The sequence below is a fragment of the Chiloscyllium plagiosum genome, unplaced genomic scaffold (genome assembly GCF_037043375.1).
Source record: "Chiloscyllium plagiosum isolate Xiang-an unplaced genomic scaffold, Cpla_swu_hap1 HiC_scaffold_13, whole genome shotgun sequence".
In the NCBI taxonomy this organism is placed as follows: domain Eukaryota; kingdom Metazoa; phylum Chordata; class Chondrichthyes; order Orectolobiformes; family Hemiscylliidae; genus Chiloscyllium; species Chiloscyllium plagiosum.
In genome coordinates this window covers 7,365,075-7,381,747 of record NW_028270151.1, presented here as the reverse complement: position 1 = coordinate 7,381,747, position 16,673 = coordinate 7,365,075, and the positions used below count along the sequence as shown (strand labels likewise).

General features: G+C 41.5%; 1 protein-coding gene across 5 annotated transcripts in view; it reads right to left on the bottom strand.

Annotated features, from left to right (window-relative positions):
- Nucleotides 1-1,394: 1,394 nt before the first annotated feature.
- Nucleotides 1,395-16,673, bottom strand: part of trpc1 (transient receptor potential cation channel, subfamily C, member 1) — a 94,720-nt gene continuing 79,441 nt past the window's right edge. For 3 of the 5 annotated variants that reach the window (XM_043702776.2, XM_043702774.2, XM_087993311.1), the window contains 5 exons: nt 12,287-12,462; nt 11,418-11,477; nt 11,082-11,283; nt 5,752-5,946; nt 1,395-1,802 (listed from right to left, as the gene is read on the bottom strand). In XM_043702776.2, coding sequence (XP_043558711.1) covers nt 1,575-1,802; nt 5,752-5,946; nt 11,082-11,283; nt 11,418-11,477; nt 12,287-12,462 — 861 coding nt within the window. In that variant the 3' untranslated portion in view covers nt 1,395-1,574. The remainder of the gene's footprint in view (nt 1,803-5,751; nt 5,947-11,081; nt 11,284-11,417; nt 11,478-12,286; nt 12,463-16,673) is intronic. The other 2 variants (XM_087993312.1, XM_043702775.2) reach the window with 1 other exon arrangement.

Genomic DNA, 16,673 nt, shown 5'->3' with positions numbered 1-16,673 from the left:
GAAACGTTTGCAACAAAAACTTCCAGCTCGGCGAACAGAACCACAACAACGAGCACCCGAGCTACAAATCTTCGCACAAACTTTGAATATCAGAGTGCATAATTTTGCCAATGAAGGTAATGTACTCTTTGGAATATAGGAACAGAAGTAGGCCATTCAACCCCTCCAGTCTGCTCCACATTCAATCAAATTGTAGCTGAAATTTCCAGAGGACCAAGAAGAAAGATGAGGTCTACGTGATGCCTTCAAAAAACCTTCTAACCCTGTTGAACTAACATCTCAATGCAGAGCTTCTGCTCTATTCTAGTCTTAGCCTTGAATCATAAGTAACCTTTCATAAGGTCTCATAGTACATTCATACCCTATTATAACCCTACTTTGGAAATAGGGAAAGGCTTCAGAAATCTGAAGCACAAAAGAGACTGAGGAGTCCTAGTTCAGGATTCTCTTAAGATTAATATGCAGGTTCAGTTAGCAGTTAGGAAGGCAAATGCAATGTTAGCATTCATTTCAGGAGGGTTAGAATAGAAGGAATACTGCTGAGGCTGTGAAAGGTTCTGTTAAGACTGCATTTGGAATACTGAGAGTAGTTTCAGGATCCATATATACAGAAGGATGTACTGACATTGGTGGGGGTCCAGAGGAAGTTTATAAATATGATCCTGGGAATGAACAGTTTGTCATATGGGGAGTGGTCGATGACTCAGGGCTTGTATTTGATGGAGTTTAGAAGAATGAAGTGTGGAGGGAGGATACTCAGCATCTGTGCCCATTATATTCTTATTGGATCACCTCCAAAAATTCAGTTATTGAATTATTATGATCACATAAAAAGCTTCCTATGAGAATGCACATTTTACCAGAGCTGACATTCTTCACCCAAGAGAATTATGAAAAATATATTTTCAATCTTAGTTAAATATAAGCTGACACAATACACCATAGATATTACTGCATGCAAATATGCAACACTGCTGTATTATCTCTGAACAACAGAGTTGAAATTGCTCATGCTTGATATTTAATGAAAGCCTTCATATGATCATTTGAAATTTCTTTGCAATTTTAATGGAAACGTTTAAGTCAAATGGATGGTTCCCTTTGTTAAAATAACTTATGTAAGAATGAATGGGAACTTGTTAATGCTTTCATTACGAATGTAAAGCATGTTTTCACGTCCTGTATCTTTGATCTGCCTTGTGGGTTTCTGAAGCATTTTTGGAACATCCAGCGTAACCACTGATGAGTCAGCAGTAGGGTCGGGAAAACAAAATTTCTTAAAGGGAAATAAATACCAGGAGCATTCTCCTAAATAACAAAATGGCAGTATCTACTTAAAATAAATTATTGACAATTATTTGTGCGGCAATATCATCCAAATTAGAAACTCCATATGTATTGTAACTATATATTTCAGCTTGAAAATTTACGAAAATAGATCACATTAAATCAAATATTGAACAAACCATAACTATCTGTGGATGACAGATGATGACAGAGACGTCCTTTCACTTAGTTTCATACTTACAACATGAATGAAACACACATCAGCATCTAGTGCCTTCAAATACTTTTTAGTTCCGTGAATAGAACATGGCATATTTTGCTGTCCTGAAGCCAAGAAGGTCTCTCATTTCATTGCGAAACTTGGAAAGGTCCTGGCGCAGTTCATTCAGATTCTCTTCAGTCGCTTGGTCTGTGCTATGCATCTTTTGCCTCATTGCAGTAAGGTAACGATGGACCAAGCAACACATTACTTTTTGGTAATTTTGATCTCGTTTATGCTTGAGAGTCTTCCATTCCTTGTTAGACAGAAAAAAGTGTATCTTACGGTTGAGACCAGCATTTATCGTATGGAGGAACTTAATTAAGATGCTTCAGGGCATTTGCTGTGTTATAGGCACTATATAATTGCAAATTACGATTGTGACAATAAAAATGTTAGTTACAATATGAACCAGTATAGATTTACATGTTTCTAGATTCTTCCTTGTCATGTATTATACTCCAGCTAATGAAGCTCAATTACTAAAAGCCTGTGGTGAATTAACTATTAATGCATTAGAGTGACTCTCCCTGGAGATTTGACATCTTCCACATTAGCCCTTTAAGATTAATAAAAAAATGCACAGCCCATCAGTGATACCAAAAGTAGTCAATAAATTAAATCAACTGCATAATAGAATTCCCAGTTATAAAAGGTGGAAATAAGAAACATTCCCAACATCAATAATTACAATTAATTTGTATCCTAACATATTTATCATTACCATTGCAACACTGTAGTGATGTAAAACTCTCAATATTTTGTCCAAGATATATCATTTAGATGGCTGCTGTTCTTACCAGGGAAGATGAACAACTGAATACTATACCTCTCATCATCTTCACACCTTAGTCCTACTCTCAATTAATAACTTATGCTCTGGGAATACAGGGGGGTCATTTATAATGTACAGTTGGTGACATGGTGGCAGGTAAGTCAAATGGCAAGTCAGATATCACAAGTCACAAATCAATAATCATCCTGTCTAAGTAAATGCTTAGCCTTCATTCAACATTTGAAAAACCAGACAATCCATTCATTACCACATTGCTGTTAGGGAGATCTAGCTCTATACAAAGTGACTGCTGCACTTTACAACAGTGACTAAACTTCAAAAGTATTTATTGAACTGTAAATTCCTTTGAGAAGAATGGAGGTTATTAAATGTGCTTTTTTAAGGATTGTTTTCTTTTATTTATAGACTTCCCTATAAAACTATAGGAATGAATGTAAAACCATAGGATGTGTATGTGGTGTACTCTGGAGCTTCAAGACATTCTCTACTCTTTTAAACTGAAAGTAATGGTTCCTCAATGCTATCCCCATCAAACACTACCAGGTCGAATACAGCACAGGATTAGATACAAGATAAAACTCCTTCTACTCTTTTAAAATTAAAGTGAAGTTCCATCCCCATCACAGTGACACACTGGCGTTGCAGAGAGGGATTGCCAAACTGTCGGAAGACCAAGTTCCATTCTGGCTGTTTAGTAGATATAAGAACAGCCTCGCATTAGACTAATTCCCCTATTATCCTTGTCAGCTGAAATAACTCCAAAGAGGCCTGTATCCCGTCACCAAGTCACCCTTTATTTACACATGGACTGTCGCTGACACTGATCTAGCTCTCTCAGAGCCTGTTCTCAGAGTGAACAGAACCTCTGACATTCCTGTCAACCAGGGCTCCCTGATTGGGGCTGTGAAGCTGGTCAAATCAGGGAACTCATACAGAACACACTAGATGGCCTCCTTCTTCAAAGACCGCAAATTCCCATCCCATGTTGTCAATGATACTCTCCAGCACATCTCATCCACTTCCCACACCTTTGCCCTCGAGCCCCACCTCTCCAACAGCAACAAGGACATAATACCTCTGGTTCTCACTTTCCACCCCACCAACCTCCAGATAGACTGCATTATCCTCCGCCATTTTCACAAACGGACCCCATCACCAGAGATATATTTCCCTCCCAACCCCATCTGCTTTCTGTAAAGACCACTCCCTCCGCGACTCTCTTGTGAGGTCCATGCCCCGCATCAACTCACCCTTCCCTTCTGGCACCTTCCCTTGCCACTGCAAGGAATTGCAAAGCCTGTGCCCACACCTCCTTCACCTCCATCCAAGGCCCCAAAGGAGCCTTCCACATGCATTAGAATTCTATGTGCACTCCCACACATGTCATTTACTGTTTCCATTGCTCCCGATGTGGTGTCCTCTACATTGGGGAGACAGGATGCCCCCTTGCAGGATGCTTCAGACAACATCTCCAGGTCACCCGCACCAACCAACCCCACCACTCTGTGGCCGAATATTTCAACTCCCCCTTCCAGTCCGCCAAGAACATGCAGATGCTGGGCCTCCTCCATTGCCACATCCTAACTACCCGATGCCAGGAGGAAGAATGCCTCATCTTCCACCTTGGGACCTTCCAAACACGGCATCAGTGTGGATTTCACCAGTCTCCTCTTTTCCCTTCCCCCCCCCCCCACCTTATCCCAGATCCAACCTTCCAACTCAGCAGCGCCCTCATGACCTGTCCATCTTTCTTCCCACCTATCTGCTCCACCCTCCTCTCCAACCTATCTCCATTACCCCGCACTCTCAGCTACCTTCCCCCCAGCTCCACCCCCCTCCCATTTATCTCAACACCCCCAAGCCCACAAGGCTCATTCCTGATGCCCGAACGTCAATTCTCCTGTTCCTTGGATGCTGCCTGAGCTGCTGTGCTTTTCCAGCACCACACTCCCGAGTCATATTCTATGTCGTCCATCTGGCTGACCTTGTTACAATCACTGTAGCAGCATTCATCCTTCAACAAGTATCATCAAATGGTCGACTTTCTTCATTACTATCATCTGTTATTTGTGCAATGTTGTATTAGATTAGATTCCCTACAATATGAAAACAGGCCCTTCAGCCCAACAAGTCCACACTGACCCTCCGAACAGCAGCCCACCCAGACCCATTCCCCTATATTTACCCTTGACTAATGCACCTAACACTATGGGCAATTTAGCATGGCCAATTTACCTAACCTGCACATCTTTGGACTGTGGGAGGAAACCGGAGCACCCAGAGAAAACCCAAGCAGACACGGGGAGAATGTGCAAACTCTACACAGACAGTTGCCCAAGGTGGGAACTGAACTCGGGTACCTGGTGCTGTGAGGCAGCAGTGCTAACCACTGAGCCACCGTGCAACTACCTAGGAACAAAAGGAATCCAAAAGCTGCAATCTGTCTTGGGATATCCTTAGCACATAAATACTCTTCTATAAATGCATGTCTTTTTCATCGAGGTATGGCCTTTTAGAACAAAGAACACTACAGCATAGGAACAGGTACTTCGACCCACCAAGACTGCACTAACACATGATGCCTTTCTAAACAAAATACCTTTTGCCTCTACGCAGTCCATATCCCTCTATTCCCTGCCTTTTACATACCTGTCAAAATGCCTCTTATACATTGCTATTCTATCCACTTCCACCTCCAGCAGCACATTCCAGACACATACTACCCTGTGTGTAAAAAACCTGCCTCTCACATCTCCTTTAAACATATCCCCTTTTACCTTAAACCTAATAAAGGTCCCCTAATAAATGACATTTATATCCTGCGAAAAAGACTCCAACTATCCATTCTACCCATGCCTCTCATAATTTTGTAATTTTACTTGGAATGTAATGTGATCCACACGATTACCTAATAGGTAGACATAAGCCTTGAATAAATCAAATCTACAGTCACTTCATATCCAAAGTTAAAAGTGGTTCACCTAATGAAGGAGCAGCGCTCCGAAAGCTAGTGCTTCCAATTAAACCTTTTCGACTATAACCTAGTATTGTGTGATTTTTAACTTTGTACACTCCAGTCCAACACAGGCATCTCCAAATCATTATTAATATCCAGTATACAACACATGTGGACAATCAGAAACTGACACAGACAGCTCATTATACAAGATTGAAGCAAGCTGGCTGTTAACTATTGTGGAGAACGTTGTGCATTTTTTGTATTATTGTTCAAAATTAATAAAGGATAGATTTAACATTACAGATGTGTTTCTGTCTCTCAGCACTTGTTTTTCACAGAGGAGATCAGATTATTTGGGGAGTTTAATGACTGATCACATTTTCCTCAGATTCTATAAATTCTGTTATTGAACACTCTATGACTGACACATCGGATTTGCAGTTTTCTTACTTTAAGGCTATTCTGACGTTTCACTTTTCCAGCGCTGGTGTGAGAGCAGATCCATTTGTTAAGACTTGTGAAGAGATAGCAAATGGTTTTCGGGGAAGGAATGATATTGAATGGTGGCGGTAAAGTACATTTGTCATCAAAGTAGCTCAGCCACAGCTTTGCTCGGGCAAACTTCCATTCCTTGTCTTCGTGATTCTTGGGAAAAAAAAATGTTAATTCATTGTTAAAATATTGTTTAAAATATTTTAATAGGCTCTCGCCAAGCTATTCTAGTACAGCAACATTAATGGTATCTGCACAGCAATGTAGAAAATTGACCAGATTTGTCACATCCTCAAAAAGCAGGATAAATCTAAACTGGCCATAACCATCACATCAGTGTTCTCTCATTTATTAGGAAAGAAATGGAAGGTGTTATTGACAGTGCTCTCTGCCAGCACTACTCAACAGTAACCAGCTTACTGAAGCTCAGTCTGAGTTCCACTAAGCCTACTCAACTTTTGACTTGATTACAGCCTCTGTTTAAACATGGACAAAAGAGCTGAAGTCAATTCATCAGTGGTAGAGATCATTGACTGGACCAGCATTTATTGCCGATCCCTAGTTCCCCTCAAGATGCTGGTGGTGTGCAAACTCTACACAGACAGTCGCCCGAGGCTGGAATCGAACCTGGGTCCCTGCTGCTGTGAAACAGCAGTGCTAACCCCTAAGTCATCATGCCACCTTATTAGGGTCATTGAGCAAAGAAACAGACCTCTCAATCCAACTCGTCCATGCTGACCAAGTTTCCCAAACTAAACTAGTTCTACTTTCCTGTGTTTGGTCCATATCCCTCTAAACCTTTCCTATTCATGTACCTGCCCATGTTCGAACTTTACCTGCATTGATCACTTCTTCTAGCAGTTCATTACACATGTGCACCACCCTGTGTGTGAAAAAGTTGCCCGTCAGGTCCCTTTTAAATCTTTCTCCTCTCACCTTAAACATTTGCCCCTTAGTTTTTGAACTCCCCTACTCTAGGGAAAGGACCTGATATTTTACCTTATCAATGCCCCTCATAATCACTGCTGCACTCCATGTGCTGTAGGTAGTGTCACCAATGTTATTAGGAAGAGTGTTTCAGGATTTTGACCCACTGATGCTGAAGGAACAATGATATTTCTAAATCAGGATGACGAGTGGCTTGGAAGGAAACTTGCTGATGATGCTGCCCTTAGATTCCAGTTCTGGGTCTGGAAGGTGCTGTCTAAACAGTCAGTAGAAGAAACAACAGCACTGTTCTTCAGGGGCCAGGACTGGATGGTACATCTCAGGCCAAAAGCTAGGGCTTGTGGCTCTATGAGGCTCACTATGCTCAGGCTGGAGGCCGGAGGCTAAAAGCAAGGTCTGAGATTTCTGCTTGCCCTGCTACTGTCACCATCAAAGCTACAATTGACTGAGTGAATTATCAAAGAGTTCTAGCAAAACTGGAATCAATGGGAATTGGGGGAAACCTCTCTGGTGACGAGAGTCACACCCGGCACAAAAGAAAATGGTTGCGGTTGTTAGAAGTCAATGATCTCAGTTCCAGGAGATCAAGAGTTCCTCAGGGCAGAAATCAAACTATTAACAGGTGTTATTAAACACCTCTGGAGCAGGTGGGACTTGAACCCAGAACTCTTGCTCAGAGGTAGGGACACTACTATTGTAATACAAGAACCCCTAGTGCCTCAGAGTATTCCCCATCCTCAAATAGATATTCCTCAACATTTCTGTCTTAAATATGCTCTTAATCTGAGATTATACCTACTCTGGTCCAAGACTCTTCCACAGAGGAAACAACTATCTGCAGCTACCCTGCCAAGTACCTCAAAACTCTTCTACATTTCAATAAGGTTGCCTCTCATTCTTTTAAATTCCAATGAGTACAGACCCAACCTACTCAATCTCTCCTGAAAAGACAGTCCGGGCATACTTGGAATCAGCCAAGTGAACCTGCTGTGGAATGTCTCCATGCCAGGATATCTTTTCTTAGTAAAGGACCCAAAACTGATCACAGTTTTCTTGTTATGATCTGACTCGTGTAGTTTTAGCAAATCCTCCCTACTTTTATACTCCATTCCCTTTGAAATAAAGGAGTAGAAAGTGAGGGCTGCAGAGGCTAGAGATCAGAGTCTGGTGCTGGAAAAGCACAGCAGGTCAGGCAGTATCCGAGGAGCAGGAGAATCGACGTTTCAGGCATGAGCCCTTCATCAGGAATCATGCCTGAAACATTGATTCTCCTACCCCTTGGATGCTGCCTAACCTCCTTTGAAATAAAGGCCAACATTCCATTTGCCTTTCCTATTACCTACTGCCTTGGATACCAGCTTTTTGTGAATCATATATGAGGTTTCCCAAATCCCTATTCTGAACCTTTGTGCAGTCTTTCTCCATTCAAATAACATTCAGCTCCTCAATTCTTCCTGCCAAAATGCATAACTTCACATTTCCCCACATCATATTCCATCTGCCATGTTTTTGCCCACTTAATTAACCTGTCTACATCCTGCTACATACTCTAAATTGTCCTCATCACTTGTCTTCCCAGTTATTTTTGTGTCACCCACAAATCTGGCTACAGTACATTCACGTTCTTCACTCAATTATATCCATTAAAATATATTGGAAGTAACTACTGCCTTCTCCAAGATAGTTAGGAACAAATAATTAATGCTGGCCTAGCCAATGATGCCTGCATACCATGAATAAATGATAAGATATCAAAAATATTTCCTTTCATGCTTCCCATGAAGACGACAAATTCAGAGCCAAGACGGCTGGAGTCATGTCAAACCTTTTTCTTTCAATGCCACTTTTTCTCCAAGCCAGATGTGATAAGCAAATGGTCTCAGGTGGTTGATTTTACTGGAATCATAGAATCCCTATAATGTGGAAACAGGCCCTTTGGCCCAACAAGTCCACACTGACCCTCTGAAGATTAACCCACCCAGACTCATTCCCCTACCCTATTGTCCTCTATTTACGCCTGACTAATGCACCTAACCTACACATCCCTGAATACTATGGGTAATTTACCTTAGCCAATCCACCTGACCTGCACATCTTTGGATTGTGCGAGGAAACCGGAGCACCTAGAGGAAACTCACGCAGACACGGGGAGAATGTGCAAACTCTGCATAGTCACCCGAAGTTAGAAATGAACCTGGGTTCCTGGCGCTGTAAGGAAGCAGTGTTAACCACTGAGCCACCGTGCCGCCGCGAAACAATACTCCATATTTGACCTGAGTCTGGTAGTCCAATGGGAGATACAAAACCCCAGATGCAGTGAAAATGCAGGAAGAAAAATGTACCAGACACGCTTTGCAACAGTAAATTGATGTGCCTAAACTCCTAACCATAATCTTAAAATATCAGTCATGTTACTTACAGTTCATGGGTGGGCGTTGATACATCACAAGATAATAACCAAGTTATGCCATTTATAGGATCCAAAACACAATTATCTGCTTAAGAGGGAAATGAGTAAGCAGAGACAGAGACAGAGATAATAAAACCCTCAATTGAACAACTTAGCACCAGTTTGGCTGACATTTTTTGGATGCCATCTGTAGAATGAAATCGGTCATAGTGGAGTAAAAATAATGCTGATTACAGCTTTCAGCTGAGATTATGGAGGGTTTGTTAAATTTCTGGAAATAAATTCCAGAAAGCTTTCTCTTCTTAGAATTCTTTTCCTCTCAGGAGAACAATTACGTTAGCGTGCCAATAACAGCCAAAATTTAACAATTTCCAGTGGAGTCAATAAATCTTTTACAGATTCTCTCTTTCAATGCACATTTTTTAATTCATAAGTGAGTTCAGTTTCTGAACAAACTGTGAATAAACTGGAGTCATTTTTTTTGACAATCTTTTGAATTATTTACAATGTGGAGTCGATAAATAAATGTTTAAATGATAAATGTACATTCCAATCCGAAGATGATAATATCCTGGATGCCCATAATAGTGAAGTATACAAGTGGTTATGCACAGAACACTTGGTTCACACGATCTCTTGGCTTTGTTTTAATCACATAAATGGCACTGAAATTTAGAAGAATGAGGGGCAACATTATTGAAACATGCAAGATTCTTCAGGGATTTGAAAGGACAGATGTAGAGACATTGTTTCTGCATGTTGGAGAATCTAGGATCAAAACCATAATCTCAAATAAGGAGTTATATATTTAAAACAAAGAAAATGAGGAATTTCTACTCGCGGAGGGGAGTAAATCTGTGAAATTATTTGCTAGACAGCATTGTCTAGGCTGAGCAAAAATTTTAATCAGTAAGTGAATCAAGAGATATGGGGAAAAGACAGGAAAAAGTGTTGAGGATTATCAGATCAGCCATGATCCCTTGTGTGCCAAAGCAGACTCCATGGGCTGAATGGCCTACTTATTCTCCTACATTTCATGGTCTTATCAATTTTCAAAAACAGAATTTCTGACTGTTGTTTCAATGTTTTCATACATCACTCCAGAAGTTACAGGATTCCTTCCAGAGTGGCAGCAGTACAATATTTGCAGTTGTGATAAAACATTGTGAGGTTCAAGGCAATTGTAATGGACCATTTGCCCTGTTTCTGGCAGTGAAGTTTGTGTGCTCATTTGACAGTATGATGCAGACAATCACAGATACCAACTTTTGTTACGCAAAATGGGGTATTTTCTGACTGAATTTGTTTTAAGAATATCAGGAAGTACTTGCTCAGAAAAATGTCGGAACATAATTTAAGGAACAACTGGTGGAAGGGCTTTTTGAAACAATCTTTCATGGGGTTCTTTCAAGCAAATCCAGCATTTGATCACTCACCATTGAACAAGAGATCAGGCACTGAGCTGCTCTATTACAAAATCATAGAGTCATTACAGCACGGAAACAGACCTTTCAGTCTGACCAGTCTATGCTGACCATAATCCCAAACTAAACTTGTCCCACTTGCCTGCCATTGGCCCAATTCCCTCCAAATATTTCTTATTCATGAACTAATCCAAATGTCTGAAACACTGTAATTGCATCCACATCCACCATGTTCTCTGACAGTTCATTCCACACAATAACCACTTACTTGCTGGCAATATCTTTCTAAACAAAGATACTTCCCTCCTCTTCATTTTTGACCATCATTTTCATTCCTCTTCAGGATTAGCAAAAAGTTGAAATGCACTTCAGCTTTTTCAAAAAAATTATGCCTCTCTTCGAACATTTGGTACAAATTTGAGACAAAGAAAAGTGGAAGGCAGCTTACAAAACAGCATAGAGCCACTGGAATGAATGGCCTGATATAAATTCTACAAACAACTTACAGCGATCATCTGGAAGCTTTTGTGTAGCATTGCCACCAGCAGTTTAGTCAGGACAATCACAACCACCACGTTGTATGTGCCGATGATGAGTGCTCCAACAAAAGATTGCAGGTCATCAGTGTAACTGAATCTTGTGACAAACAGTGCCACATGTGCCAGGGAGAAAATATACCAAAATAGGGCATAGCAGGTCCCAACAAACCTGGAGGAATAAGACACAGTGAATTAATGACTGTTTTGCCATCCTGAAAAACAGAAGACTAAAAATTAAAGTGGACTCCATCTAGATATTGAACACCCCGCTTCAGAATTTCCACTAGACACAACAGGACTTACATTAGCAGATTAGCTGTGGCAGGTCTACCTGAATTGGCACTTGAAGTCTTTCCCTGGGCACTGACACAGGAGGATGAGAAGAGGGACACTGATCAACATGATGGTTAGAGCACCAAAACCGGCAAAGTACAATATTTTTCACTTTGTGCATGGCATAAACTATCTGTAGTTGGTAGAGCAGTTTTTTATCAATGCCATTGGCACTACCATAAGACTGGCATAAAAATGACTCCTTATGGTACTGCATCCTTTCTCTGTGGGGAAGTAGTTAACCTTTGCCAGGTCTTTAGAGTGACACATGGAGAGTATAAACCAAGCTTATGAGAAATTGCATATCTAACCATGAAAGTGCAGCTCTAAACCATCCAAGCATGATTATTTTATAGTACAATTCCTTCCTGTTTTGTAAAACAGTCTGCAATATGATCTATTAGAGGTAGCCTGACATTTGTAGATTAACCAGAACATAATTTGATGTGGTAATTCCAGCATTTGTAACAAAATGCTTAATTTCTTCCCATTCTCCTCCCCTCACCTTCCTCTCTTCTCACCCACTCAGTGGAGTCTGAATGCTATCAAAGCTTGAGAAACAGTTGAAACAAGAGACATGGGGAATTAAAACTTCTGAAGCTTCTCTTTACCAATCCATTGAAAACTCAATGTGAAAAATAAAACAACGGCTGTACATTAGGAGACCAGCAAGTAAAGATAAATGCAATTACCAGGAAAATCTTGTTTTCTAATTTGTGAATTAGTGCTTAAAAAAAATGTAAAGTGAAAAATACCGTATCGTAACATGCTATTGCAAAGACCTGAACGACAAATAAAACATTAAACAACATGGGTCACTAAATTCTACTTAAACTTACGAATGGAAGGCTACGTTGCTCTGTTGCTCACAGAAGATTCCAGAACAATCCTTGCCTTCCACCATCGAAAACTCCTTATCGTACAACTGAGTAAGGCCGATGGTGAAAGAGATCAGAACAAGCAGAAACATTCCCAAGAACTTTCCAAAATCTTGCAACATTTGTCCCATGGAAATCTGATCAAAAATATTGGTTACAGATTAGTAAATGACATGGATATTAAAAAACAAAAGAGTTTTGCTGAGAGAATAATGGCACTCATCAAAATGTTTTAAAAGGGTTCAGATGTAATAAAACTTTGAGAAATATGATCCTGAACCCTGCGCTCAATTTATAATGGGCACAGGGGGACAAAGCACAAACTGATTCAGAATTTAATGCTCAGGGAAAGATGGAACAAGAAAATAATTACTATTGGTATTCACAGGTCTTCTGAGATTGAGCTAAAGCTTCACTTTTCATCCATGTATTGTTAACATGATTTGAAAGTACAATAAGTGCCAAAAATGGAAATACTGTAGCTATAAATCCAAAAATTGAACAATGTTGATAAATGGGAGCAATTTCAGGGCAGTAACCCTTCGTGTCCTCAAAAGCGTTTTTCCAGCTTTCAACCTTTAAATTGATAAACCAGTTGTAATAATGAGATTAGATATCACATGTCTACCACCACTAACACTCAATAGTAGCAGTGTGTACATGCATAAGATGCACTGCAGCAATTCACTAACGATCCTTCCAAACCTACGACCACTGCTATCCTGAAGGACAAGGGCAGCAAGTATATGGGGGCAGTAGCACCTGCAAGATCTCCTCCAAGCCACTCGCCCTTCTGACTTGAAAACATATTGCTATTCCTTCACTACCACTAGGACTCCTAACAGCACACAAACCAACAGCCACTCTCAGACAACAACTCACCAGGATCCGATACCCAGCAGGAGCAAAACCAATGTAGTGTACAAAATCCCATGCAAGGACTGCACAAAACACTACATAGAACAAACAGGAAGACAGCTAATGATCCGCATCCATGAACACCAACTAGCCACGAAACAACATGACCAGCTATCCTTAGTAGCCACACACCCCGATGACAAGCAACACGAGTTCGACTGGGACAACACTACTTTTATAGGACAAGCCAAACAGAGAACAGCCAGGGAATTCCTAGAGGCATGGCACTCATCCACAGATTCAATCAATAAGCACATCGACCTGGACCCAATATACCGGCCACAGCAGCGGACAGCTGGAACTGACAACCGGAAGCGGCAGATACAAATCACTATAAATGCCGGAGGAAACATCACAGAAGCGCTTCACAGGAGGCTCCCAAGCACTGAGGATGTCACCCAGACAGGGGATGAAACGCCTGCAACACAAATTCCCAGCTCAAACAGAACCACAACAACATCAATTAAAATGGATGTCAATTTAAGGAAATAGAGTGTTAAAGGGAGGGGTGGGAGTAGGAAGGAGTTCAATAGCAATGGCATAGGGCTGGTAAGCTGCATCCTTCCTGTTTCTGTGGACAATCTGGTATCTGGATCAGGAACAGTGCTCAAAAACAACGGACAATTTTTCCCACTCGCGAGGAAGATACTACGTGATCTTCCCAGATGGCAAATAGCTACCACACTACAGCAGTGGTGGTATGTAACCCTCACACGACCCCTTAAGTATCCACTTAAGGGCCTTAACTAGCCTGCAGGCGGGAGACCATCCTTAAGCTTTGCCTTGCATTAATTATTGGGAGGCTGGAAGGTGACAGGATCTCCACCACACACTCACTCTCTCTCTCTCTCTCAATCACAGCACTTCGCAGCTCTAAATTCCACTCTGCATATCCTGTAGCATTGCCATTTCGTTTGACTTTGGTTTTTCTGTTGGTGATTTAATTGCCTCAACTCAAGAGGTTTGGGCATTCACTCTGCTTACCTCTTTACGTTTGCTCAAAAAACCCCATCTTTCATCATGTCATAACAGTCTGCATTAACTTAATTTCAAAGTTAAATGACTTTTGATAAGACATTTTTCCTCAATATAATGTTATGATGCACTGGTTAACATTTAAGAAATATGTGTCTCTTGAACTTTAAGAAACATACAATTCATTAGAAAATCATTAAATGACAGAATCCCTGCAATGTGGAAGCTGACCATTCGGCTCATCAAGTCTACACCGATCCTCTGCAAAGCATCCCACCAAAACTCATCCCAATCCTATCCCTGTCACCCTGCATTTCCCACAGTTAATCCACCCAGCTTGTACACCCTGAACATTATGGGCAATTTAGCATGGCTAATCCACCTAACCTGCACATCTTTGAACTGTAGGAGGCAACCAGAGCACCCATGCTGATCTGGGGAGAACGTGCAAACTCCACTCGAACCCAGGTCCTGGGCACCGTGATGCAGCAGTGCTAACAACTGAGCCAGCATGCTGCCCCATCTTGGTTGGAAACAAAGGAGCACAGCTCTAGCCTACCTCCCTGACAACAGAAACAAGCACAGGCAAAGTAGAGGAGCAAGGAATGGGGGGGCACAAAGTAGCTGATAACAGAGTGCCATAATGCTTTCTTTTTTTTCTTAAGTAGTCCAATATTGTGTTCCGTCCAAGAAGATGGACAACCAATCCATTCCCAATCAACGGCCAATATTATACTGTAAATCACCATAAGCAGATTCAGAGGAACATGCCATGGTTTTATTGTCCTCTTTCAGGCGAAGCTCTTTGCTTCCAGTGTCAGGAAATTGAAATTAGGAATTCACTGTGGAAGGAAACCAAGGTTGCAAACTCTACATTAAGACTTCAACATGAGGTTTAGCTGACTCTACATTGTTCAGAAAATACTATATTTTGCAGATGCCATCTTTTGAAACAGACATTAAACAGAGATTTGATCAGCCTGTTCAACAACTCAGTGAATATTAGAGATTGTTTGCTCAAAATAGTTTGTCAAGATTTCTCAACATCCTGGACAATATTTCTCCCTCAAACAAAATCATCTTAACGTGTTGACAGTTATTCATTACACATTGAGATATGCATTATCTGATACATGATGTAAAATGTCTATTCCATTTGCCTTCATATTTATGTTACAAGTAAAAAAGCCTATATTTCTGCAAATATTCATAGAGTCATAGAGATGTACAGCATGGAAACAGACCCTTCGGTCCAACTTGTCCATGCCGATCAGATATCCCAACCCAATCTAGTCCCACCTGCCAGCACCCGGCCCATATCCCTTCAAACCCTTCCTATACATATACACATCCAAATGCCTCTTAAATGTTGTAATTGTACCAGCCTCCACCACATCCTCTGGCAGCTCATTCCATACACGTACCACCCTCTGTGTGAAAAAGTTGCCCCATAGGTCTCTTTTATATCTTTCCCCTCTCACCCTAAACCAATGTCCTCTAGTTCTGAACTCCCCGACCCCAGGGAAAAGACTTTGCCTACTCACCCTATCCATGTCCCTCACAATTTTGTAAACCTCTATAAGGTCACCCCTCAGCCTCCGACGCTCCAGGGAAAACAACCCCAGCCTGTTCAACCTCTCCCCATAGCTCAAATCCTCCAACCCTGGCAACATCCTTGTAAATCTTTTCTGAACCCTTTCATGTTTCACAACATCTTTCCGATAGGAAGGACACAAAAATTGCACGCAATATTCTGACAGTGACCTAACCAATGTCCTGTACAGCTGCAACATGACCTCCCAACTCCTGTACTCAATACTCAGACCAATAAAGGAAAGCATACCAAATGCCTTCTTCACTATCCTATCTACCTGCGACTCCACTTTCAAGGAGCTATGAACCTGCATTCCAAGGTCTCTTTGTTCAGCAACCCTCCCTAAGACCTTACCACTAAGTGTATACGTCCTGCTAAGATTTGCTCTCCCAAAATGCAGCACCTCGCATTTATCTGAATTAAACTCCATCTGCCACTTCTCAGCCCATTGGCCCATCTGGTCAAGGTCCTGTTGTAATCTGAGGTAACCCTCTTCGCTGTCCACTACACCTCCAATTTTGGTGTCATCTACAAACTTACTAACTGTACCTCTTATGCTCGCATCCAAATTATTTATGTAAATGACAATAAGTAGAGGACCCAGCACTGATCCTTGTGGCACTCCACTGGTCACAGGTCTCCAGTCTGTAAAACAACCCTCCACCACCGTGGGCGGCACGGTGGCACAGTGGTTAGCACTGCTGCCTCGCAGTGCCAGAGACCCGGGTTCAATTCCCGCCTCAGGCGACTGACTGTGTGGAGTTTGCACATTCTCCCCGTGTCTGCGTGGGTTTCCTCCGGGTGCTCCGGTTTCCTCCCACACTCCAAAGATGTGCAAGTCAGGTGAATTGGCCATGCTAA